This window comes from Alligator mississippiensis, chromosome 10 (genome assembly GCF_030867095.1).
Source record: "Alligator mississippiensis isolate rAllMis1 chromosome 10, rAllMis1, whole genome shotgun sequence".
Classification (NCBI taxonomy): Eukaryota; Metazoa; Chordata; order Crocodylia; family Alligatoridae; genus Alligator; species Alligator mississippiensis.
In genome coordinates, this window is record NC_081833.1 from 4680462 (window position 1) to 4706381 (window position 25920).

Genomic DNA, 25920 nt, shown 5'->3' on the forward strand with positions numbered 1-25920 from the left:
TTCCGCTCCCGCTCTGTGGCAAGAGCAGGATGGAGAACTGAAATTTCAAAATGAAGATGTGAGCCGGCTTGGTGCGGCTCCCTCCCCACCCCCTCCGCCAGCCCCAGCCGGACTTCGCCCGGATGTGCGATTACCCAGACCGGCCCGGGAAGGACCGGCCTCGTGGAAGAGATGTGGCTGCGTACACACACACGGGCTTTGAGAGAGTGGAGTTTAATGGCATTCATTGCAGGAAAGGAGCATGAAACTCAGATGCCTTCCGTGCAAAAACAGTCCCCTCTCCTCTGTCCACTAGTATAAATTAAAGCAGTGCCCAGAGTCTGAGCCAGATTGCCGGCTGGCGGAAACGAGTGCAACGAGCTGCGCTAATTGAAACCAGCGGAGGGTCTGCTCTTTGCATGGACGAGCCATGGCGGCAAAGATGCACCTGCAGGGCAAGAGGCTCCGAATCCCCCCACCCCGGCTTTAGGCGAAGGCCAGAGGGAGATCTGCCATCCTCATACTCCTTTGGTCTCTAGCACACACTTATTGCTGAAGGCTTCGATCTTGCAGGGTGCCAAGCAGAGCACGCTCGGTTCTTCGCCAAACTGGGTCCTATCCTGGCTAGAGGTGGTGCCCTCCATACTCACAGGCGGATGGGGCAACCTTAAGACATTTAGGTTGGTGAGTAGGTGGCCAGCCAGCACGCTGCTCCAAAGAAAGCATTGCCAGGGACTCCAGGCAAGTCCTGGCGGCGAGCGTCCGGGACCCCTTGAGCCGGCGGCTGAGTCCCTAATGGTCCGGCAAGAAGCTGCTCAGTGTCAGGTTGTCTCCTTCCATCTCCGAGCAGTTGTCTTGGAGCCTCTTCATCCTCCGTGCGGGGATGGGTCTCCCTCCGTTGGCCCCCTGCTCGCTGTCGGGCAGCAGGGACGAGATGCACACCATCTCGGTGTTGCTGTGCCGGAGCCTCCGGTAGGCGCGCTTCTGGCGTAACAGCATGGTGGCCAGGACGGCAGTGCAGATGATGAAGGTGGCGGCGACGAGGGCCAGGATGAGGATGCCCAACAGGCATTTTCCCATCAGATCCTCCGTAGGACTGTGCGACTTCTCCAAGGCGGTTTGCGTAGTGCCAAACCCCCCTGCCCTGAAGGTGGGGTGGAAAGAGCTAGGCTTGCCCTCTGTCGTGAGGTCCGGTGGTTCGGTAGTGTCTGCGTCGTCCACGGGAGCCTCCGTGGAGACGTCTGCCGGAGAGTCAGGCGGCGAAGTAGAGGTCTCCTTGCTCTTCTTGTCCGCCAGCACGGCAGCAGAGTCGTTCGCCTCGCTCTCCGTGCTGGCAGAAAGCGTGGTCTCTGCTTCGTGTCCCCCTGCCTTGCTGGTGGGAAGAGCAGAACCAGGTTGTTCTGTCGTGAGGTCCGGGGGCTCAGTAGTGTCTGCGTCATCCATGGGAGCCTCCGTGGAGGTGGTCGAGGTGCTTGTCTGAGGGCCAGGTGGCATTTGCTTCTGCCCCTTCCTTTCCACCAGCGTGGCAGCAGAGCCGTTCGCCTCACTCTCCGTGCCGGCAGAAAGCGTGGTCTCTGCTTCCTCGGGGCCGTGGGGGGAGGTCTGGAGCGCGGGGGCTGCCGTCAAGGTAATGACGGGGCTGGTGGGTGCCACGCTGGTACTTCCTACGGAGACGTTTTGGGGTCCAGTAACAGAGGGCGCCTTGGTGGCGTTGTCACAGTCGGGAGAATCGAGACACGTTAGTAGTTCAGGAGCCGTGATGTCTGCTTCAGTAGAGGAGCTCTCTGCCGTAGTAGAAGCAGCAATTTGGGGGGGCGCGGTGGAGGCCGTGGCCTTGGCGGTTGGACTGGACGGCTTCGCGCTGGCTCCTCTTTTCCTGCGGAGCAACAACGGGAGGTGGCCGCCCTGCTCCCCGGCCGCTTTCCAAACCCGTTGGCCCTGGCTGGCCGGCAGGGAGCCCCCCTCTGCTTGCAGCTCCCCCGTGGCTGGAAACCGGTCCTCGCGGTTGTCGCTCAGATGATCCGCCAGCTGATAACTACCTGCCCGGAGCAGGCTGGAAAACCCCAGCAGGACAGAGATGCCCATTAGAGCCACGTACCCTAGAAGGAGAAAAGAGAGAGACCAGATTGACATCCCCTGTACCCTAGGAGGAAAAGCAGAGCAGATTTGTGTCCCCTGTTTGGTCAGGACTGTCGACAACAAAAGCGGCAGGGATGCCAGAGATGCTGATCGAGGCTCCCGGCACAGGCCATGCAGCCGGCACCCTGACACCCGTGGGGACCAGACCTGAACGATGCTCTGCCTGGATCCCACAGGCTTGGGTCGGGGACGGGAGCCCGGCGGTCAAGGCGGTGCAACGCTCAGCCTGAAAGCATCCGGGCACCAAAGTCAGTGGGGGTGAAAGTGGTGGAAATGGGCCTGGAGAGCTGCTTAGCCCTCCTGCCCCGCCTGCACTACTCTGGACCGTGCGCATCTCGCATGCATGAAGACCCTGTACGCGCAGGGCAGAGCCAATCTTCCAGCAAACCCTGCCCCGAGCGCTCTGCCGGCTCTCTCATCCCACGCTGCCGCGGGTGGGGAGGGAAGGCATGCGTCAGTGCGTGCCGGGTTGTCTGAGCCGCCGGGTGCCTTTGCTAGAAGGCTTGAGCAAGACCTGGAGCTCCACCCCGAGCGTGTGCAGGATGGAGCAAACCACAACGGCTGTGCCGCTCAGCCCCGGGCCCCACCCAGGGCTGAGGTGGTGCAGAGATAAGCAGGTGCTGAGCAGTCACCGGGGCGGGTGGGAGGAGGAAATCAGCCGCTCTGACCTGGAGCACAGAGGAAACATTGATTCTGCCCCTTTCCTCAAGGATGCACGTGGCACCCCAGCTTAGAAACACCCCGCACAAAGGCCACCCTGGGTCTGAAGGCTCCACGTGGGTGCTGGCGCTAAAGAACCGATCGAATCAGCCCTGCGATGGAGACACCCAGGAGGACTTCACCTACACCCGACCACCTTGTCATAGCTCACCCGGATCAGCCCCAAAGGGCGGGGGTGCCTCACGGCTGCACCCCCTGTCATTACAACTGGAGACCCTGGGGCTATGTCCTCCTTTCTCTCAGGGATCCGGCTTGCAATTAAAGAAATTATTTTTTTTGCAAAAACCTTGTTGGTCTGACACAAGATCTCATCTCTACTACGAGTCCCGATTGCCTTCTCTGCTCTCTCAAGCATTCAGGTTAAGCCAAGCACACCGCGGGCTCCTTGTTGGGAGAGACCGCCGAATGCAGGGAGAGGAGGGATGTGCACCTGGACGGCGAAGAATTAACTTAGAAGGAAACGAAGTATCATTTAAAAATGTTTTGCTTTTTAAAACTAACTTATTTAAAATTAAATCTGAAATGATGGCAACCAGTGGTAAGGCCCATAATAATTCATTTTTTTTAAATAATAGTCAAAGCAGCGCACGTTGGCTACTGAAGTTTGCAAGAAAGTCTGAACGCTGAAGTAGCAGCGAGCGCCGGCTCATCTGGAACCAGAGTTTGTCGAAGTGCTTAACTTGCATTTTTGAGAGGCCCAGCCTACTCTGCAGGTGCAGAAAGAATATGTTTTTTCAACTAGTTCGGTTCAATGAATGGCCCGTTCAGCAGAGGAACCAACGGGAGGTCAAAAAGCAAGCAAGCTCGTTTTCTTTTTCCAAGTTGTAAATAGAAGTGAAGCGTGAACGGATGATCTCTACTAGTTTGAAAATCTTGAAGGACACGATGACCCAAAACATTACGTTCCAGTCTCTCCCTACTGATAACACTTCCTTCCTGGAATAAATTACTTGGTTTTAAATGCGGTACATGTTTTGCAAAATTATTTTTTTTCCCCATTGTACGTATGCAACGATTAAAACAGTCTCGCTTACCTAACAAAAGCAAGTTAAAGCATTTGTTCTTGTGTTTTTTAAGTCGACTTCTAGGCTCCATCTGAATACACCTGGGTACAATCAAAAGAGGAAAAAAAAAATAAAGGAAATTATCCCATAAATGAGACACCACTTTTAAAACAAAACTAAGCACACCTTAATCCTTAAATAAATGTGTGTTAAACAATGCAATTGTGCAAACAAGCATATAGATATTGCGCATCCCCTTCATTACCACAAAGGACCACCAAAATGGTGCGGTCCCATCTTTCTTTAGGAAAATAGTGAAGAATCACAGATGCAAAACACAGATTACGATTGCATCAAGGTGTCCAGCTGGGTGGTTTATATACCATGATGAAACCTAGTTGTTTAAATAGCTTTGATTTCAATCGCTCACTCTCGTTCCCCAAAATTATTTTTGGAGAACACGATAAGCGACTCGGGACGTTTGCCCAGGGATCTCTTCCTGCCCAAGATGACAGAACTGCGGCAGTTACAAAAAGATATATTTGTTGAGACAGGAAGGGGAAGGGGAAGGGGGGGGGACTGTCACACCCGACAGAGCAGGGACTAGTGGGTCCTCTGTATCCCCGCGAGTGTCCTCGCTCCTGGGATGTGCGCACAAAACCTTGAAAGCTGCTGCAATGGCTCGTCCATCCCTGCCATGGGGTTTCTGCAGCAGACATTGCACCAGGCCGAATCATGAATGCCGATGGGGGCCCGCGGGGTCTGCTGGCAGCGCGTCCCACGATCTCGCAGCATCCTTCCAGCGCTCACTGCAAGCGGGGCGTGCTACACCCACTTGCGGCCAGGCAGAGTCCAAGCCCACCTCCCCTCCTTTCCAAATCAGGCTACAAAAAGGAGCTCTGCTCTCCGAGGGGACACCAAGGCAAAGGGGCCTGTGTCCCCACGGGCATCTCACGCCTGCTTCTCATCGAGGAAGCGCTGCTGGATGGGCTGAGCTACCCGAGGCTGATGGCCCAGCCTGAGCTGCCTGTTTGGGGGAGAGACGCCACCAAAGAGAGGATCTGGCTGCAGGAAGCAGGGAACAAAAGACCGGGGTGGAGGGGGGAGACACGTGACGAGGCAAAGAAACCAAATGGCTTCACCCACGAGGATCCTATCAGTCACGAGGACGCCGTGCATGTCCTTGGCCGGTGGTGATGAATCCTTCCAGCCTCGTAGCACGGCCCGAGGGGCTCCTCGGTTGCTTCTAGAGCGAGATTTCGAAAGCTCCCGTGCTGCGGAGGAGCCCAAGCCGGGGGCACGACCCTTGGGGATCGTGTCCCACCATCAGCATCTGCCGCTCTCTCTGTGGGGACAGACACCCACCCCAAAGCGCTCCACGTGCACGGGGCTCCCCAGCCAGCAAAGCCGGCTTCTCCCGTGGCTAGGGCACACGGGGTCCACAGAGACCAGGGGTCTAGCCGGGTTCTGCCAGCCATCTGCTTTGGGACCTTCTCCGGTTTATGTATAAAGATACCGGGCCCTGGGAAGGCATTTCCCTATTTCCAAACCTGGGACAACAGCATGTGCCCACCTCTGATACAGCCCCCGAGAGCTACACATAAGAGCAATGCTAGGGCTAAATGCCTCGCCGTCGGGGGTCAGACAAGGATCCAGAGCCCCGATGATCCACCATGTGCAGAGATCGTCCCAGCACGTCCAGAATCAGCCCGAGTTTTGACCCGATGGGGTTGGACCCCAAGCACTTGCTTGCACTTCCCTTCAGCAATCGCCGGCTGCACGGCTCCCCAGGAGACGTGGCCCTCAATGGACACGAACGTGTGGACTCGGGAAGCATCTCCCAGGCTGGCTTGACCCCATGCCCCCCCCCCGAGACCTGCCTCCCCGTCTCCTGAACGGCTTACCTTTGGCTGAGGAGGTCTCCCGAGGCTCTCTGCACAGCTGAGGCCGGTCTTCGCCCACAGACGTCCAGTTCTGTTGGCTTCAAAGGGGAGGAAAATAATCCTTAGCACCACATCAGCTCGGGCTGGAACGAGAAGTGCCCCGTGCGGCCCCGGCTGGCTCCGTGCTACCTGCAATACAGACAGGAAACCTCCTGTCGCTGCAAGAGGCAGAGGCGGAAGAGAAGTTGTGGTTTGGAGGGTCCACGTGATGTTGCTCCCTTGGAGAGCGCGTCACCACCAGGCGAGCGCTGCGGGGGCACGGCGCAGAGCAACGGGGAATGTCGCACTCCAGAAGCACGGCCCAAAGCAACAGGAGAGTGAGGAAACGGGAGTCCCCCCAGCAGCAGAGCGAAGGGGAGATCCCAGAGATTGCTCCTGAATGGGCTTGGAGAACAAGGAGCCGGCGGCCAGGCAGGTCCAGTGCCCACAACAGCTGAAAGCAGCCCCTCACTCCCCCTTAGTGTGCTCGTGGCATTCAGTGCCATCTCTTAGTGCTAGGTCAAGTGCGCACAGTGAACGCCCTCCGTTCCTTGCCATTGACTGGTATTTTCAGCATCTCCTGGACTGGGCGGAGGGTCACTGAAGACTGGGACTGGTTCGGTGGTTGCACACAGCAGTGAAATGCCGTGGAGATCTGAAGCGAGCCCAGGGCCCCCAGCTTTGCAAAGCCAAAGGGGAGAGAGACCGTGAATCCAATGATACGTTTGCAAACTCCCTGCCTTTCTCAAGGGTGGCTTCGAGCGAGGCACAAGGGCCACCGAACACCCCCCGGTGAGGGTCTCAACACCGCAGCCGGCTCGGGGCTTGCCAGCCGGAGCGAACCTCAGCCGGCCCCAAACACGCGCCTTAGCACAGGGGCCTGCATTTCATACTGGCCCTGCCGAGCCCAAGCAAGCAGCGAGATGGAGGAGAAGGGATTGTACCTCTCCAAGGCCAGGACAGACCTGGGGGAGACCCGAAGGCCGGGAGCTTGAGCCAACGCACACCTAGGGGCAGCACAGCAGCCAACCTTTCCAAGCAGAGGCAAGCCATGAGCTACAGCTCCTGGGCCACCCTGCATGCAAGATCTGGGGGGCCGGGTCCCCCTTACTGCAGTTGTCCACTGGAGGAAGGAGGAGGAGAAAATCAGCACGTGCCACGAGGGGGAAGATGACTTTTCTAGGGTACGTCTACACGGCGCTGCATGCTCTGGCTGTCCCCGAGGTCGTGTGGGTACCAGCAGCAGCCTGGCCACAGCTACTGGGATGCAAGTGGGTTAGTCGAGAGCTAACGGGGGTCTGCCTGCCCCGTGACTGCAGGAGACGCATACCCTCCATCTCACCGTAGCCGAATCTCCACAGCGATCTGAAAAAGCAGGGGCTATTTAGGGCCAAGGCGGTGTCTCCATCTATCCCTCCTCCCTGGCTTCATGCATCTCAACCCAGAAATCTGCAAAGTCACCATCAAGATAAGCAAGGAACAGAGCTGCAGGCGCGCCTCGCCCCAGCCTCAGGCCACGACAGGGCCTTCGCACACGTGGCCTGCCCTATTACTGCCTAGGGCCAGGCCCCAGGAGGTGACCAGCTGAGGCATCGGACTGACTTGAGAGCGCAGGGGCTCTGCTAGGGGCGGTGGAGCCCAGTCCAGCCCCGCCGCTGCAGACAGGTCGGACTAATTAGCCTGCCCATGCAGAAGAGGCTACACCGCTTCCGGAGCAAGGTGGCAGCCTGCGTGGGCAATACGACACGGCTGGCAGAGCTTCTGCCATACACACGCGGCCCATGCTATCTCCCTGCCATATTACCTCCCAAACCAGGGGTGCAGCATGCGCCGTTCCCAGCACCTCTGCTTCCTGCAAGCCGCTCAGTACCCCTGGACGGGACCCAGCCCCATAGGCTCCGGGCTTGTGCTAGCCGAGACCCTTGCCTGTCACTCACTCGCCCCCTTGCAGCTGGAAATTACACCAAGCACAGGAGCTGGCAAATCCTGACCAAGCCAGCAATGATCCCCGGCTCTGGAGCGTTTTCCAAGGGCAGCAGTATGTATAACGTGACTCCCCGCCCTGCTGATTTAGTGCCCGTCTTCCACCCATGGAGTCTGAGACCAGCTCTTCGGAAGGTGTCACATCCTTGGATCCTTAATATTTCCCCCTAAAAAAGGAGATCCAGCCTCGGGTACAGCCAGAGGCAAGACTGGAGTGTGGCTATTGCAGCTTTTCTCTAGCTATCTGGGAGGATCGGGTGCTGCTGCGTGTTGCCAGCACAGCATCAGCGGAGGGTATGATGGAGAGATAAGCAGCAGCTCACAATTATCTGATGAAACCAGCTAGACAGCCGCAGCGAATGCAGAAGCAAGCAGCAAGACGGTGAGAAAAAGCCCAGAGAGGGTCACTGCCGCTTGCTCGGCCTTACCCGAGCGCCCCACCCGGGCAGTGCAAACAGCCCCGGCTTGTCATTATTTCCGACACGACACTAAAGCAGCCAGGGAGAAGTTACCCACGCTGACTTTAGCAAGTCCTCCGGGGCACAGGCTTGTGCATGCACCCATTCCCGACCTACATGTGGACTTTTTTATACTCAGTCGCCCTGTGCTTCGAGTCTCGGACCTGCGCGCAGCATGAAGGGGCCACAGAGTCCAGACCCCACCATTGAGGCAACCACGTAATGGGGGTTACATGGGCTCGGGCCCATCCCTGCGTGCCACGAGCCGCAAAGCAGCCCCCCAACACCTCAAGCAAATGGGAGAAACCTCAGCACAAAAGATCCATCGCCGCAAACATGAGAAGAAAAGATGCTGCGGGGATGAATCACGCCTCCAGGCTCTTGCCCCGGCAGGAAATTTGTGCAGAGAAACGTCCCACAGTGATCTTAGGAAGGAGACCACAGAGGAAGACAAAAATGACCAAGCAGCCTTGCCAATTTGATGAATGCATCCCCCAGCCTGGCAGTGGGTTTAGCCTGGAGCGTGCCAGCAAGGCGCGCCGACCCGGCACCCGACAGCTTTCTCAGTACCATCCACTTTACCCTCATCCCCTGGCTAGGCCAGCCCCAGGCAAAAGCTTTCCCCTTTGAACACCTCCTGTCTGAAGACAGGGACCACCAGCGCGCAGATATACTATCTAGTGGTCCCAGTCTCTAAAGAGACCCCAGGAGTCCCGGCTCCCGGGTCCTGGGGGGGCAGCTGCCCCAGAGGAAGAGGAGGTGTGTCTCCTGCAACTTCTGGGCTCTGCAGCAGCGGAGAACAAACCTCTGGTGCAACCGAGCATCCAACTTGCGCCCTCTTTCTGCCACCCAGGGGTGTGTGCATAGGCCTTGCCCGGGACACGAGAGTCAGCAGGTGCCCACATTGCCACACCCAGTTGGTTCACTGCGGGGAGGAAGTGCCAGGCAAGACCGTTGTGAAACAGCTTGATGCAACTACAGTAAAAAAGTCCTTGGAGGAGGCAGCAAGCGCCAGGGGAGTTATCAGAGGCTGGCTTCGATTGTGACTGTGCTACACAACCAGTACACATAGAGGGGACACACAGAGCTGCCCACGTGCTGGAAAGCCCACGTGGCAAGCCAGAGATGAGCTGGTGAGAGGAAAGCGGACTAGGGGATTTGTTGACACATGATTTTGCTTCCCGGTCCTGCCTTTGGTACAGCAAAGAGGTTTCTCTTCTCATTACGGGACACAGAGAACGGGTTTCGATTGGGAAACGGGTCGTTTGCAGCACAGAGCATCCTGGCTCAGAGCAAACCTGCGTGGGCCGGCCGTTCTCCTTTCGCTGGGTCTTGCTAGCTCCTCGCCAAAGCCGCAGCAGCACTGTGCAGGCAGCAGGTCGCCCTATGCTGGGAATGGACAGAAGTCCATTAGGACTTCCATTTAAGAGGTGCTGCCAGTGCCAGCGAGCTGCCTCCCCTGGGTGCAGGTGTGCAAGAAGTCGGTGCATCATTTGGATGCTGAAGCCGCACACCCAGTGCCTTGTGAGGCTGCTTTTCACCATAGACCGTGCATACAGCGCACAACACAGCAAACGCTGCAGACGGCCTGACCCCATCGTCCAACTTGGGCACTGAGCTTTGCTGTTGCGAGCCAGCTGCCCCCATCCTGGCAGGGGAACAAAGGGAGGCCTTGTAAACCCAGCTCTCTACTGCTAGTGCTTCGGGTCCTAAGCCCAAGCTAGGACCTGTTCGAAGCAGCCAGTGTATCGCACCCGGCTGAATATCACCCACCTGGAAACACAGACAGCAAGGGAAGACCCAGATCCAGGGGAAGTCGTGCCATGTCAGCCACCCTCCATCTTTCTTCTTGCAAAGAGCAAGATGCTTGCTGGAACGTGGCTGTGGAGGAGGTTAGAAAACGATCCTCTTCCTCCAGCCAAGGTAGCGGGGGTCGTTCCAGAGTAAGGTGCCCAAGAGGGGTCTGCTATTGCGTCTGCCCCCGATCGGGAGAGCCACCGCCTCCGGGGCATCTGTAGGGCCCAGGCTGTTTTTGCTGGGCGCACAGCTGGTTTTTGCTAGTGACCAGAGAGGCAGACCCAGTTCACTCCCCAGCAGCCGTTGGAAAGGCTCCTTGCTCAGATGCCACCCATCTGGATTCAGACAAACATGCTGGAGATAAGCCAGCTCAGGCTCTGTTACTTCCCCCTCCACCCTCCAACCTCAGAGCCATCAAGATCCAGCCACCCCCACGAGGGAAGTACTCGTTTCCACGGAGGAGGCAATTATGCTAAGCTGGATCAGTGAATGCATTCAAGATGTTAGCACTTGCACCTTCTTGGAATAAGGGGAACCCTCTCACCCCAAATTCGTGAGGCCTCAGCTCGTTTCTGGCAGTGACAAGCTGGAGAGGGGATGTGATGCTCTTGGATCAAGTCTGTGGGTAGTTCTCCAACATGTCTGAGTGCATGCAGACTAAAGAAACCAAATTTATAAAGCAGGTAGGTGCTTGTAGATGCAGATAGGTGTTCTGGGAAAGCCCACTAAGCACCTGGGTCTTGCAGCTCCTAAATACCTTGAAAAATTTAGCACCTGCTGGCAGTCGCCACGGATGGGACTTCTGCAGGCTTTTGACGATGTCACTATTTCCCTTGTGCATCTTGGATATGGTCTCCCCTGGCTTTCCTCGATGCTTGCTAACAGCCCACTTCCAGCAAACTGGAAACAGGCAGCTGTGATCCGTCTTGCTCATCTTGCCAGCCCTCGCCCCAGGACAGGCCCGGAGCTATAAGCCAAGGAAAAGGAAAAAAGAACGACCAACGCCGGACATTTTGTAATCAATGATTTTTTTTATCTTTGAAAATGGAAGCAAATATTTGGACAGAATACTCTGCTCGCTCTATAAGAGCACATCTCTCTATACTTCGCTGGTTCTCTTCCGGGATATCACGGTTTAAAAAAAAAAAAAAAAAAAAGCTTCAGGCACTGACTCTGGCTGAGCCTGGCTAGGCATCATCAGTTCATTTAAATAAAATACAAGCTAGTAACTAAAAAAATCAAGGAGGACCTTTCCCCGCCCCCTTCTCCTTAAAACCGCCCACCTTGCACCAACGCTGTTTGGGCAGTAAAACCTGGCATTTCAGAAACTTCATTCCCATTGATTAAAAGAACAACACGTCCCTAGCGCACAACCCTGAAGTCAGACGTACAGATTGACACGGAGATTGCTACCCGGGGGAAGAGTCGTGCTCAGCTGTCTCACGAACGCCCCCCCCAATCTGCTGCAGTGAAAAACCACCCAAATGTTCAGAGCGTGCTGAATGCCCGGACTGCAAATCCAACCTCTAGTCAAACTCCAGCAAGTTTTCTTCAATGCGCAAGGCGAAGGGTGTTTGCCTTGCTGCTCTGCTCACTGCTTTCTTAAAGAAAAAAGATATACCCATCACTACCTTAATGAAGCTTTCCATCCTGTGGAACTGTACACGTTCTCTGTCCTTTCACATCAAATGGCTTGTGCTTCACCAGCTAACAACATCACTTGACTGTCCCAAAATGGTACGACTTCACATTGTCACAAACACTCACAGCCTTCCAGAACAGAGAATCCTTAATCGTTAAGTTTTGAACATGCAAATACAAGAAAACGGAGAACTTGAGAAAGTCTAGCTAACCTAGTGGAGAAGATGGCCAGAGCGCGCTCTGGGAAGGAATACAGACCCACCGCATTCAAAGGCTGTCTTGTGGAGGAGACTCCCGAAGGGTCAGCTGGGCATGTTGGCGTGTGTGTGTGTGTGCGCGCACACGTGCATGTGTGGTGTGCACGCCCTGCAAGCGTATGCAAATGTGCATGGATATTAAAGCTGCAGCGAGGCGACCCAAGGGTCGAGCCTGAAGGCATTTGAGACTCATCAGCTGACTTTCTGCTACGGGCTTTCCTCCGTCACACAGGCCGGCTTCACGTTTGCCAAGAGGAATCAAATGTGTGTCGTTCCACCTCCCGCCCTCCCGAGCACTGCTGGCACGGCCCGTCACGATAACGGGTAGGCTCCGTGGAGTTCGCCACCCGTCGCAGCAACCCATGCTGGACCACCAGACATCTGATGTGCTTCGGCCCAGCAGGTGTTGAACCCGGCTGGAATACGAAGCAGGGGTCCCACTGGGAGACGACGTTCGTCACCCGGTGTCGAACACCCCTCCGTGTCGTACAGCGAAGCCTCTTGCACAGTCCCGTATTGGGGAGGCTGACTTGTACATAACCTTTCACTGGAGGATCTCAAAGGCTAGGGCAAGAAATGAGTTGGGGGACAAAAGTAAACTTGGATTGCAACAGGGCTAGCGATAAAGGCCACTTACATCATGGGAAACCTTCAGTTCCCTGGGATAAAATTGTACTGTAGCTGGTGGGGTTGCAAGGCAGGAGTGACAGAGGGAGAAAAAGGGGCTGGAGAGGTTGAGGAGGGTGGGAAGGATTGAGATCTGTTGCACTATAATCACCCAAGCTGCTTTTAATGCTGCTTTGGAAGCAACCCCAGGACTGAAAGCTCTCACACAAGCATCAAAACAGGGGCAGAAGTACTGGCAGCTCACAGATTTAAACACTTCTTAGCCAAGGAGTTACCAAGGAGCCTTTGCTGCTCTAGTACAGATGAACAATATTCACTGGAACGGCCGGCATGGACACCTTGGCTACAGGCTACCATCCCATCAGCTTGCAAGGTGACCCTTCAGGGCATTCGGCTTAAGATATTTCATTGCACATCCTAAACCTAATGTTCAGGTGATAAATAACACAAACGTCTTCTCTGTAAATGCATTTAGGCCTTTAAAAAAAAAAAGAAAGAAAGAAAAGAAAAGAAACACGCAGCCAACAACACAACAGCCCTTGTCACAAGGTCAAAATAATCCAAAGCACGGGGTAACTGCGGAACAGCAACATGACTCCAGGACATGAGATCATCCCATTAGCACGCAGAAATAGGGAACGAGCTTTGTAGTGACTTGAAGCTACTTCACTCTGAACCAAGCAGGCAGCGGTGGTTGGGGACACGTTAAAAAAATAAAAATAAAGGCAGTCAAGTCAGCTCATACGGGTTTATGCAGGGTCTTTACAACAGCTTCGTCCACACTGCAAACGAAAGGGATCTGATTGTTCAAAGGGGAAAAAAAATGAACGCTCGTACAAAATAGCTTCGATTTTGTTCTCTGAAACAGTATAAACACACACACAGTCTCACACGCGCACACACACACTGCTGCCCCTTCCGATTAAAGAAAAAATAACACCAACCCACAAATACTGCAAAAATGGCATATAGGACAAATGTAAAAAGTTATTTTGAGGGGGTTTGTTGGGGGGGGGGGGGTTTGGCAACTTAAAAAAACTCATTAAGAACAATATGGCATTGGTCCCTAATTCTATTTAAAAAAAGGCTATTTGGGCACTCGGTGGAAAGTTGGAATCGTTTGTCCTCAGGAATTCATAAACACCTGGAGCAAGATTGTAAAAGTAGCACTTGATCTTTTAAGTCTGACCAAAAAAAAAAAGTCACATAAAATCATTAAAACATCAGGAGGGGAAAAAAAAAAAAAAAAAAAGAAACCTCTCGCTAAAAAGCTTGGCTTTTAATCGTCGGCTTTCGTTGACCTGAATTTCGGAGGATGATAAAGTTCGTATCGCAATGCCGCCCGGTGCCGCTCGACGAACCTCTGAAATGGAATGTCTTCTTGAATGGCAGTGCCTCCCCAGCCCTCCCGCAGCCCTGCACCCAGCTAACAGCTTGAGTTCTGCTCCCTTTCCTCGCTCCCGCCGCGCTCAGTTTGCAATCTTCGCCATCTGCTGTTCTAGCTTGGAAATGCGCTCGTCTTGATTGGAGATTGTGTCTTTTATAGATTTGAGCTCTTTCAAAATCTCATCCAATTTGGCTTCGTTTTGCTGGAACAAAGAAAAGCGCTGGTTAACGCCGCGGGGAGGAGCTCGGCGCGCACGCAAAGGGGCTTGCCGACGCAGGTTAAGGAGCGCGGTGCTCGCGGGCTAAAAGGCAGGGTTCAAACATGAGGCAGTGTGCTAATGGCGTGGGTCTCGACGCAGAAAGACCCGTATTGGTGGAATTAGTGCCCTCCTGAGAAAGGACGGGAAGGGTTGAGGTTTGCGCTTTTTGATAGAGCCCTGCTCGTTAATAAGCCCCGTTTTGGTCTCCTGACAAATGCTCTCAATGGACTCTCACAACCAGCTACTGCTCTGGTGCGTCAGGCCCAGCTCCCAGACCATGGGGCACTCTCCTCAGGGGACCTGCTTTGGCAGGGGTTATTTTGCCTGATTTTCTACATCTGGCTTTAGACAAAGGATGGCCTCATCAGCGAAGATCCACAGCTCTTCACTTGATCAAGTGGCTCATGAAACAAGCTTTGTCAGGGGCCACCACCCCTGGGGAGGAACACACAGAGCAAGAGCAAGATCTTCAAGGCCTTGCCAAGTCCAGGAGACCCAACCTACCAACCAACACAAAATCCCTCTGCCAAAGCTGCTTTGAGGGAATGTAAATACCTCAAAACAGAGGATGGGCCAGATGCCAGGCCTGGCCCTCCTGTGTCAAAGGTGCACAGGGACCCCCTCCAGCTACAACTGATCTTGGACGTAGCTCTCATGCAGAAGACCAACATCTCCAGCAGCCCCCTGACAAGTCTCCCACACCCCGTGCCCATCTCTGCAGTAGGCAATGCTGTTTCTACTGCTGCAGAGGCTCAAGGGCTCCAGCTGCATCTCAGACACCAAAACCAGGTGGCCCATGGCTTTTACTCACAATGTTTGAGGTGTCTACTGCTTTCTTTGGGGCGGTGATGAGGTCGCTCTTCTTGTTGGCGGCAGGTTTGTTGTCCAGTATGTTCTTCTTGACCACCTTGAGGTCCCTGTTTTTGCCGGGAATGTACCCATGTTTCAAGGAAATGAGGATCGGATCGGCGTTCTTCCCCTCAAACCACTCCTCTGCTTCCAGAGCTGCTTCTGGGCCTGCCGTGTCGGGATACAGGTCATCTTGGAAGAGGTCCGACTGAAAGCCAGAAGAGGACACAAATGGTCAGATGCTTTTGGCTGGAAGGCAGGAGGCGGCTTCCCTTGCCCGGCTGCCGGCGGGACTCACCTTTCGAGGGACCGTCATGATGATGGGCTCGCACTTCCGCTCGTGGAGCTTGAAGAACCTTTGGAAGAAGGAAGAAGAGTTAGTTGCAGCCAAGCTAGCGTGGAGCACCACGGCTGGGCTCCATCTTTCAAGTCACCTTCAGGGCCGGGTCACACCCACGGCGGCACCAGCATGACACGGGGGCCCTGATGCACGTCTACCTTCCCCCTCTGTCTTTATTAGAGACCATCATCCATTAAGCCACTAAGGTACGTCTCTCCTCGTCATGGTTTGTTCACTTCTTTGTAAGCTGTGTCAGCATTCCCTAGCTCACCCAGCGCTGCTGTATTATTCAGGACCCAGAACCCATTTCTCTCCTAAGCTCATACAGCTGCCTTGTGTGCACGAGAAGGAGGTTTTTATTAGACAGCTGAAGAGACCACTTTCACATGGAAGTTTGTAGAGATAACTGAGGTTTAGACTTGACCTGAGACTGACCCTGGGCTTTTAATCGAGGTGGACTGTAGCCAGTTTGCTCTGTCAGATGCTGCTCATCAATTTGTTACGGTCCTAATTTGAACGCTGACCCACTTCCAGTTCAGTTCAGACTGTGTTACCCCAGGGCGGGTATCCATGGTATCGCGTGCCACTAGGAGCGAAGGCTACTGACAAAGCAGTGGCAGGACGTGAAGCTGTCTCCTGCCTCCCTAACACGGGCTCTCGAAATCCATCACTCGCTATGTAGGCTGAAAACATCTTTCAGTGCCGCTCTGGGTGCCACGTGGGCCTTTAGCTTGAGAGAGGTTACTTCACAGCACTGCACAAGCCTGGCCAGCGGTGCCTCACACCAGAGCCGAGCGCAGGGTTGTTAAGCAGCAGAGACGTCACGGGCTGCCTTGCGGCTGCCTGCTCCTTCCACGGGCGCCTCTTACCTGGCGATCTCACACTTGTTCACATCAAGGCCCCTCTTTGGCATGAACCCCATCCCTCGCTGCGGCTCCTTGCTGCTGAAGGTGTTGAGGTAGTGGACGTACGGGGATTCATCTGTAATCTCGAAGTAGCGAATGCTGCTGTCACCCTGCAAGAAATCAGAGCAGGAAAATTAGAAGGAATAGCCACTATTGCACAGTCCTGGCCTCTGCTCCCTGCTAAGCAACAGGGGGCTGAGAACACACGAGTAGCTCCTTTCCCCTACAGCGCACCATAAAGCTAGGCTGGGGTCTCCTTTGGTTGATCCCTAGCTCTGAAGAGGAAATGTCCAGGCAAACCATCAACTCCCTGGCTGCTCCTATGCTTCCTGTGGCAATGCAGAGCAAGCTGCAAACATCAGGAGTCCAAAGCTGCCACGAGTGAAGCAATACTGGAGAAGCATGCAGACTGGGAAGGCAGCGCTGAAGAGGTTCAAATGCAATGGCCAGGGGGGCTTGTATTGCAAGGGAATATTCTCTCAGAGCCTGATAACCTGGCCTTCGAGCAGCCCTGCGTGAAAGGAGAGACGCACCAGGAACAACTGTCCCATGAATAATGCATGTTTTATAGCTAATTTCCTCCAGCTGAAGCATCTATCGATCATCAAGCTAACGGGCCTCCTCCCGGCCTGCTCAGAACTGTCACCATCAGGCAAAGACCCATTACCCCATTATCGTAAAGCAGACCTCCCGTGTAATGGTTATCTGAACAGCATCTCACTGGCCCGTGGCACTGAACAGTGATATCAGCACCCCCTGGGAGACCAGGGACCTCTGCGGCTCGTTTCCAGCTTCAACCCTGCTGTAGCTGGGGTAGATGAGATAACTCCCTGCCTCACTGTCTTCACAAGCAAACTGGGGCGGGGGGAAATGCTGCCACTTTTCCTAGAAAGGCATGGGAAGGTTCAGCTGTTTGCACGGCACTTTGAAAAGTGAAGTGCTGGGTGTTATCTGACAGCACAATAGGGAGGTTTTCTTGTTGAAACAAGGATTTCACTGACAAACAAAAGCCTAATCAGCTGATGGCCGGCACGTGCTGTTGACAAGGACAGGCAAACATCCGAGTCTGGGTGGAAGGAAAGGCTAATACGATGCGGTGCCCGGAGGTATCAGACAGGAGGCTGGAAACCATTATTTCTTGTTGGTGCCAGAGGGATCTAGGACTCCAGAGTCACCAATGCAGCTGGACTGGGAAAAGAGTGTCCTTAGATAGTAACAAAAATACACCCTCTGCTAGCATGGATCCTAATCTTTAATCTTGCTCATCTTTGGCTACTTAGAAACCAGAGAAAATGAGGGTTGGAAGGGACCTCAGGAGGTCACATCTAGTCCAGTGCTTTTCAACTGGTGTGCCACGAAAAGTTTGGAATAACGAGAAGAAATTTCTCCAGCCACCTAGCGCTGGTGAATAAACTGTGCCAATGAGATATTCAGAAAGACTCGCGCACGTGTCGGCTGTGGAGGAGCAAGAACCAGCCGATCAGAAGAGAATTCATCTACTGCATGTGTTGCTTGTGGGGGATGCTCAGCTTGCAAGCCTCTAAAGAGCTGTGCCGTGGATTTTTGCTGTGGCAATGAGCTACAAGGAGCTTATAAGTATGGGGATGGCAAATGGAAAATTTGTATTAATGTAAGGGTGCCTTGGGCTGGAAAAGGTTGGGACACACTGATGCAGTCCAAGTGCCTGCTCAAAGCAGGACCATCCCCAACTAGATCATCCCAACCAGGGCTTTGTCCAGCCGGGTCTTAACAACCTCCGAGGATGGAGAGTCCACCACCTCTCTGGCTAACCTGTTCCAGTGTTGTACTAATCTCCCTGTGATAAAGTTTTCCATAGTATTTAACCTCAACTTCCCTTGCTGCACCTTGAGACCATTGGTTCTTGTTCTGTCATCTGCCCCCACTGAGGACAGTCCAGCTCTGTCCTCTTTGGATCCACCCTTCAGTTGAAGGCCATTCAGTTTTCACTTCTCTAGACTAAATAAGCCCAGTTCCCTCCACCTCTCTTCACAAGTCATGTGCCCCAGGTCCTGAACCATTTTTGCAGCCCTCCACTGGACTTTCTCCAATTTGTCCACGTCCTTTCTGTAGTGAGGGCACCAAAACTGGACACAGGACTCCAGATGTGGCCTCACCAATGCAGAATACAAGGAAATAACCACTTCCCTTGATCTGCTGGCAACACTCCTACCAATGCAGCCCAGGATGCTGTTAGCATCTTTGCAACAAGGGCACGCTGCCGGCTCATAGGAAGCCTGCAGCACCTACAGCTCTGAAGGAGCCAGCTTGAAAGAAGACAAGTCTCATGTCCCAGTGACTGGCTCACAGGCATTGAAACTGGCCTTGCCACATGTTCAGTCGTTCGCAAAGTGCATGAGGGCACCCTCTATGTGCATCTTTGTTTAACATTAAGAGAGGGGTCATTACAGACCAACGTCAAGAAGAGAGGCAGGCCTGGGCAAAAGGAAAAAAGTCTGACTCAGGTTCTTTAGGCACAGCTTTGCTCACCTAAATAAACCTTTCCCCAGATCAAGGTCAGATCAGAGGCTTTCCTGTAGTCTGGCCTGGTTGGGATCTTGATAAATGCTTAATAGAGTGAGGACACTCACTTCCAATCCAGACACAAGGCCCCAAAGGCCTGTAAACTCTCCTGCAGTCTTGAAAAATTCATGAGGTGTTAGCCTTTGTTTCTCGAGGAGTGGAGAGATGAAACAGATTACAGCACTTTAAAGGGTGTGAGAGAGAAACCATGGTAACACTTTCATCTCTCAGCTCCTACCCCATGGCAAGATACAGGTAAACTAAGGCAGCTAACCCCTGAAATGAAACATGGTGAAGCTACCATGATTTAGCTTCAAATCCTGTGGGTTAGGAATGGATGGACAAAGCAACTGCAACGGATCGGCAGATGCATGCTTAGAAGTGACAGTCTCTGGTAAAGGACTGCAGCTGTTCATCTGCCCACATGCATAGTTTTTCCATCTTTGGTTTTGAAGGAAACGTTGTAGACATGTTCCTACGGAACAAGTGATGCTGTGTGAATGAGCCGCACTAAATACTGCTTTCCTGGCCCCACGCAAGCACTAGGGCTGCAGCTGGCTGCAGTGCTACAACCTCAATGCCTTTGGACGCTGCTCTTTACCTTGCCGCACAAGTAAATGATATTGGTGTCCGGGTCGTAGAAGGGCAGCAGCACCCCGTTGCTGGTGTCCATTTCGTGAAGGGCGATGGGCTCTTCCATATTTTTCTGCAAACGAGAATTTGAACCGTACGATTAGAAAACAAAAACACCCCATTGTCGACGCACTGTCTACACTCTTTGCGGTTACAGTTATAGAGGGATGATGCTTCTTCAAAGGGCCACGTGTTACAGCAGCTTGCGCTAAGCAATTACAGGCCGGTTGATTTTCAGATGTTAAAGCCCCAAAAGAGATCTGAGCTCCAGTCACACTCTTAAGTCAGCCGCACAGATAAGGACCTACTGTTCAACTCTCAGCGGGGCACCATCCCAGGCTGGTACATGAAGTCTTTGGGGACAAAGTGGCCTTCTCCAAAGACCATTGCTCTTTTACGAATCACCCGATCTGTTCAGTGATAAATGCCACTTCCAGTATTGAGCTACTGCCGTGCCTCCAACGTTCTTGGAAGGACACCAGCGTCCTCCCCCAGGCACAGGAGAGGTCATCTTAGTTACAGACAAAATGTTACACCCAACCATCCCAGTGATCTCCATTGGTGTAACAAGGAGATGCTGGATTAGACACCTGGAGGAAGGGGGGCTACAACCCTGCTATCCAAACTGAAATGTCTCAAGCGCTGGGAGGCCCATTGTGGCCAGGAGCTCAACCCGACACGGGGCTACGATTCACCAAAAGGAAGAGCAGTCGAGCAGGACACGTACTGGATTCCACAGGGCAAGCTGCCGCTCGCTCATGCGGCTGAAGCCGGTGGTGAAGATGTTGCCGTCGGAGAGGAAAATGGCTCTCATGGGTCGCGCTCCCTCGTGGGCCTTATCTTTCTCCTGCAATGCAAGCGTGGGAAGAAAAAGCACTTTCAGCATCAAACAGCAATCCCAACATGTCAGAGATGAACTCAAATTTCATTCTGAGTTGCCTGGAATCCCACGGCCCAAAGAGATCAGACACGTATCCCAAGGTTGTCAGTGTTACACCAACACAAAATAAGTAGTGAACAGATGAGGCAAAAAAATCAAACTTCCCCTTGAATCTGGGGTAAAAGCTAGCGGTGTAAATTTATATTGCTTTGAGTTGCATCTGTCCAGGTCATAGGTGGGTGTCTGCTCACCTGGCACCTAGTGCTGAGATGCAGTACTGGCTACCCCAGGACAGCTGCACGTGTGCCCACTCTTGAAGCACACCACTCCTCTACGCAGCCAGAGAAAAGTGACCCGTGCACCAGATCTCAGTGCTCAAGGGGAGGCATTCATTACTAACGTACAAGAGAAGCGGCAGCTGCTCAGCTCCACTTTCCCTAGCGGGCAGCATCACGCGCTGCTAAAAGCAGGATCGAAACAAAATTGATTTTTGAGCCATGCCACAGCCCATGCCAATAAAACAGACAGGCCACTAACTTAGCATTGGCAGCCTCAACTCCGCTACTACAATTGTGCATGAAATTAGGTGTGAAATTATACTGGTGCCATTTTAAAAACTGGACCTCAAATATAGGCAACTCCAGCATGAACCTTAATCAAGGGAGACAAAATCCTACAGGACCTCTCCCCTTCCTGTAATTTTCCCGGGTTTGAGCAAAAATCTCAGCCACTCCCCCCCCGCATCTCTTCTCTAGATGCTGTTGCAAAGCACCCGCGGCTGGGAAACTGCATTGATTTTACACCACTGCAAATACTCACAGCAACGATTTCTTGTTTCCGGGGGTCGATGACCCGGACTTTTTTGTCCTTGGAAGCCGTGCAGATCAGGCTGCCGTTGCGATTCCAGCTTACGTTGTAAATCATGTCCGAGTGCATGTCGTCCAGGTTGATGAGGGGTTCACCCGTCCCCACGTTCCAGATGATGACTACGTTATCGCAACCTGGAGGAGGAAAGCAGCCATATATGAAGCGCCCGAATACTGGCATGTGCAGTATACAGGCCCGTCTATAATGCATTTTAAAAGCCATTTCTAGCTGTCTCCCTTCTCTGGAGGAAGCAGCAACTCCATCTCCAGCCTGCAAAGGCTCCCCAGAACAAAGAGACTCATCACTTCACATGGTTTTAAGATGTGCAGCCAGTGTTTCCCTAGCACAGCCCTGTCATGACCAGAAGAGAAGGACTACTCTCCTTTTAAGAAGGCATCTAGCTGAAAATATCCAAACCAGAACTGTTGCCGCCTGCACACGCATGTGAGATGATGGCATGTGTGTGACGGGAACATCGCTGCACGCGGTCAATGCCACACGAGACTGGGAAGAGACGGCCCCACGGTGCAGCGTGGCGCCTTCAGGCAGCCTCACGCCGTCTCTTCCCAGCTCCCGCAATTCGAGAATAAGAGGGGACGGATTGAAACGTGTAAGCAGCTCCGGGAGAATTCACGCAAAACCTTTAATAAGGATTATCAGCGGATTAGGGGGATAAAAAATTGATATAAATTAGTAAGCAGGACATGAAGACTATCTGAATAGCTGAGTGGCAGGCTGCAGAAACGCCAGTGCTGGCTGCTGCAGAACATTTCTATTTGCTCCGGTGACGATGGTGCAGCCCAGCTGGGGGACCAGCCTATGGAAATTGCTTTGGTCCACGTTGTGCTCAGCTCAGTGGGGCTTTTATGGATCTAGCCTGGCCAAGAATACCCTTGACAACCAGGGCCAGAAGCCTTCCTCTTCACTGCAGAAGGCAAAGTATCGCTTCCGGGCATTTCAGCTGCCTGCTACGTCACCGAGCTTGCATTATCCCCAAATCACGTGCCGCACCTGATCTTTGGCCGGGGTCTGTCCAGAACACAGCCACCCCAAAGGCTTCCCTCATGCCCTCCCACTCCTCTGCCAAGAGCTCTACAGCTCGACAGCCCTCGATAGCTATCCCTACCCCACTTCCAGCTTCCATTTGGCCCCTGGTTGTGAGAACAGAGGCTTTTGCCGAGCAAACGGCCTTTTCCATGCTGGTGAGCAAGCTCTGCACACATGCAGCATGAATCGCCTTCAAAGCACCCTGGACACACGGGTATCGGGTCCCTCCACATGGGAAGGAAGTGATGGCCAGGTTTTCTCCTTCACCCAGTTGCACCCAGTCTCAGCCCCTTGTCTGCCTGCTCCCTCCTGCCTCTTCCCCTCAGCATCCATCTTCTGCCATAAATACGGACTCGTGAGCTGCCGAGTCCTGGCTGGGTCCTGCAAGTCAGTGTGGCAATGCACCGGGACCGCACCCCCCGCATGGCAAGGGGAGGCACCAAAGCTCATTTAGGAAGGAGGAACCTCGTTCTCCTCCCTGAACCCCCACGGGTCCCCGCAGTGCCACGCTCCCAGCTGGAAATGCTCAGCCTGAAACCCTCGATGCCTGGCCTGGGATGCAGCATATGAATGACTCTGGGTCCTCAGATGTTGAAAGGCTTCTGGAGAAAAGCCTCAGGGCCCCTGCCTCTTTGAAAATCGCTTTTGTGCCAAAAGTGCTGGCGATTCCTGGTCTGATCACATGCTGAACTGGGATGGGAGAAACAAAGGGGACCCTTTGACTGGAACAAGAGTTGCTGCAGATCGGCTGGGGAAGAGGAGGGAGCCTGGGGAGGTCTAGGCTCCAGGGCCCCTGCTCCTCCCAGCGTACCCCCTTGGCCCTACAGCCTGCCTTGAGTTTTAGTCTCTGCTGAGAAGCCTGAGTAAGCAGGGGCTGAGCCCCAGGCAAGCAAGCAGAGCAGTGTGCGGAGCAAATGCCAGGACTGGTACCCACCGCATCTGCTGGCTGCCAGGTCCAGCTACAGGCCGACTGAGGGCAGGGGAAGCGGAGCGCTCCGCCAGTGAGGGCGATCGGCTGGGAGAAAAGGGCAGGATGCATGCACTCCTTTCTGTGCGAGCTGCAGCACAGAACAGCTGTCCCGCCCAAGCACATCGCTGCACAGGCCAGGACCCACGGGGCACCATGCACGGATATGAAAGGCATGTGCAAGGAACCGAGGACTTCCTCGACTGGCTCTGGCAGCAGGCACGTGGCCACATGCTAACAGAGATCTGGGATCTGCTCCCTACAGCCTCGGGGGTCTTAGGCCCTCGCTCATGGCTGTATGGGTGACAGCCTCACCTGGGAGGCCACGAGGAATATCTAGTGCTCGTTCAATCCCCATGCTAAATGCCAGGCAAGCGATGAGAATCAGATCAGCAAAAGCTTCAAAACCCCCAGTCTGTTCGGACAGACTCAAGGCTGAGCCCAGACACTCGATGGCAGAGGTGTCCATCACTTCAGCCAGCACAGGTTCGGTACGGCACTGCTTTCCAGTGTAAGACCGACTCGGTCAGCCCTCCGGCAACAGAGCGGTGGAAATTCTGCGGTAAAAATGGGCTGATTTGACACGTTTCTTCTACAGACACTTGGGTTTGGGCGTTTTAGACCTTCTGTAGCATTTTAGATTTGTTTTCAGTGCCGGACACCCTGAGAAGTGATGAAGCAGGAAGAGGAAGAGGAGGAGATGACCACAAAGATGACTGACAAGACAAGGGAACTTGGGCAACCAGCACCCACCTGCTCGCACCACAGCCGTGGAGTGAGATTTTGCAAAGCGTGGGAGCGTTTCTACTTTGATCAAGTGATCACCCGTATGACGCCTGCAAGGCGTTTGCGGCTGACAGGTCAACGGTGGCTCAGGGCGTAGTGTTGGGACCACCGTGCTGTAGCAACACCTGAGGTGCATGCACAGAGGAGCTGGAGAAGAGAGGCCCAGGCAGGCAAACCAACACCCAGCTGTGTGCTGGCCCACGGTACAGCTGCAGCCAGCCATGGAGGGGAAGTGGGCTAAAGGAGCAGGCACTGGTTTCGCAGGCCAGCCAGCAGGATAAGGAAGTGAAGAAGAGGAAGGAGGTTGTGGAAGGGCAAGGCCCATGGAGAAGGGTGAGGACACAGCTGCACAGGAGCACTGGGGAGAGGCACATGGAGCAGCATGGGGTGGTCGTGGAGATGCATGCGAGGACTGTCAAAGAGCAGGAGAAGGCCACGTAAGAGGAGGAGAGGTCTTGGGCACAAGTGAGGCACGAGGTGAAAACCTGGGAGGTTCAAGGGTGCTGAGGAAGGTGCATGAGCGCAAAGTGCCCTGTCCTCAGCTGCATTTCACCCAATGCACCAAGACTGGGGACGCACCCGATATGCAAGGCATTTCAAGGAGCAGATGTACTTTGAAGTGCCACAAAAATGTAATAGTTTCATAGTTTCTAGGGTCAGAAGGGACCTGAACAGATCATCAAGTCTGACCCCCTGCCATGGCAGGAACGAGTGCCGGGATCATATCACCCCAGCCAGACACCTATCCAATCTCCTCTCGAAGACCCCCAAGGTAGGAGACAGCACCCCCTCCCTTGGGAGCCCACTCCAGAGCCTGGCAGCCCTGACCATAAAGTAACGTCTCCTGATGTCAAGCCTGAACCTGCTCTCTAACAATTTATGGCCGTTATTCCTTGTTATCCCAGGTGGCGCCCGGGGGAACAAAGCCTCACCTATTTTCTGCTGGTCCCCCCTGGTGAGTGTATAGACAGCCACCAGATCCCCTCTCAGCCTACTCCTGTGGAGGCTGAACAGGTTCAGGCCCTTTAGCCTCTTTTCGTAGGGCCTGTCCTGCTGCCCCCGATCGTGCGGGTGGCCTCCTCTGGCCCCTCTCCATGCTGGCCACATCCCTCCTGAAGTGCGGCGCCCAGAACTGGACACAGTACTCCAGCTGCGGCCTGACCAGTGTCACATAGAGGGGAAGGATCTCCTCCTTGGACCTGCTTGTGATGCATCTGTAGATGCACTACAAGGTACCTTTAGCCTTACTGACCGCTTCCTCGCTTTGGCGGCTCATGTCCATCCTGGAGTCAACAATGACTCCAAGATCCCTTTCAGCCGCCGCGTTGACCATAAGGGTGTTCCCAGCCTATAGATGCATTGCGAGTTCCTTCTCCCTAGATGCAGCTCCTTGCACTTGTCTGCATTGAACTCCATCCTATTCTCACCTGCCCACCGCTGTAACCTGTCTAGATCTAGCTGGATTCGGTCCCTCCCCTCCAGCGTGCCCACCTCGCCCCACAACTCGGTGTTGTCAGCGAATGTTTCAGCTATGGACAGACCTAGAACCCCCCCATGCCCTTCAGGGCTGTTTTTGCAGTGCTTCTGCCATTTCTAGAGCACCCCAAATGGGAAGACAGACAGACAGACAGGCAGATGCACATGCCCTTTGGACTGTTTCAAATGTTACACCTGTTCCCACCCTGAAGAAATATTCCAAATATGTTCTGGCCAGTGCTCTCGGCTTTTGACCCGTAAAACCACGGCTCTCAATCTCTCTCCCCAATCCCCTCCAGTCTACCCGGACCTTTCCAAAGCTGAAAGCAAGGCAACCTTTTGTACTACAAGGATGCCGTGGAATATGGAGCTCCATCAGACACAAGTGGCCTCAGCGAGACCCCAAGATGCAAGCAATTGTATGGGTCAAACCCAGCCAGCCCCGGCCCCCCAAAG

At 54.0% G+C, this 25920-nt stretch overlaps 2 protein-coding genes across 3 annotated transcripts in view; both read right to left on the reverse strand.

Annotated features, from left to right (window-relative positions):
- Positions 1-202: 202 nt before the first annotated feature.
- On the reverse strand, positions 203-5947 carry SELPLG (selectin P ligand). Its single transcript, XM_019486773.2, has 3 exons — positions 5747-5947; positions 3873-3943; positions 203-2078 (listed from the first exon to the last, which is right to left on the reverse strand). The coding sequence occupies exons 2-3, from the start codon at positions 3931-3933 to the stop codon at positions 772-774; spliced, it is 1368 nt and encodes a 455-aa protein (XP_019342318.2). The 5' UTR covers positions 3934-3943; positions 5747-5947; the 3' UTR covers positions 203-771.
- Positions 5948-13261: 7314 nt separating this feature from the next.
- CORO1C (coronin 1C) overlaps positions 13262-25920 on the reverse strand; it is a 57364-nt gene continuing 44705 nt past the window's right edge. For both annotated transcript variants that reach the window (XM_059713390.1, XM_019486770.2), the window contains exons 5-11: positions 21141-21322; positions 20169-20288; positions 19410-19514; positions 16232-16377; positions 15321-15378; positions 14985-15230; positions 13262-14116 (exon numbers count right to left, since the gene is read on the reverse strand). In XM_059713390.1, the coding sequence (XP_059569373.1) occupies positions 13997-14116; positions 14985-15230; positions 15321-15378; positions 16232-16377; positions 19410-19514; positions 20169-20288; positions 21141-21322 (977 nt within the window). In that variant the 3' untranslated portion in view covers positions 13262-13996. The remainder of the gene's footprint in view (positions 14117-14984; positions 15231-15320; positions 15379-16231; positions 16378-19409; positions 19515-20168; positions 20289-21140; positions 21323-25920) is intronic.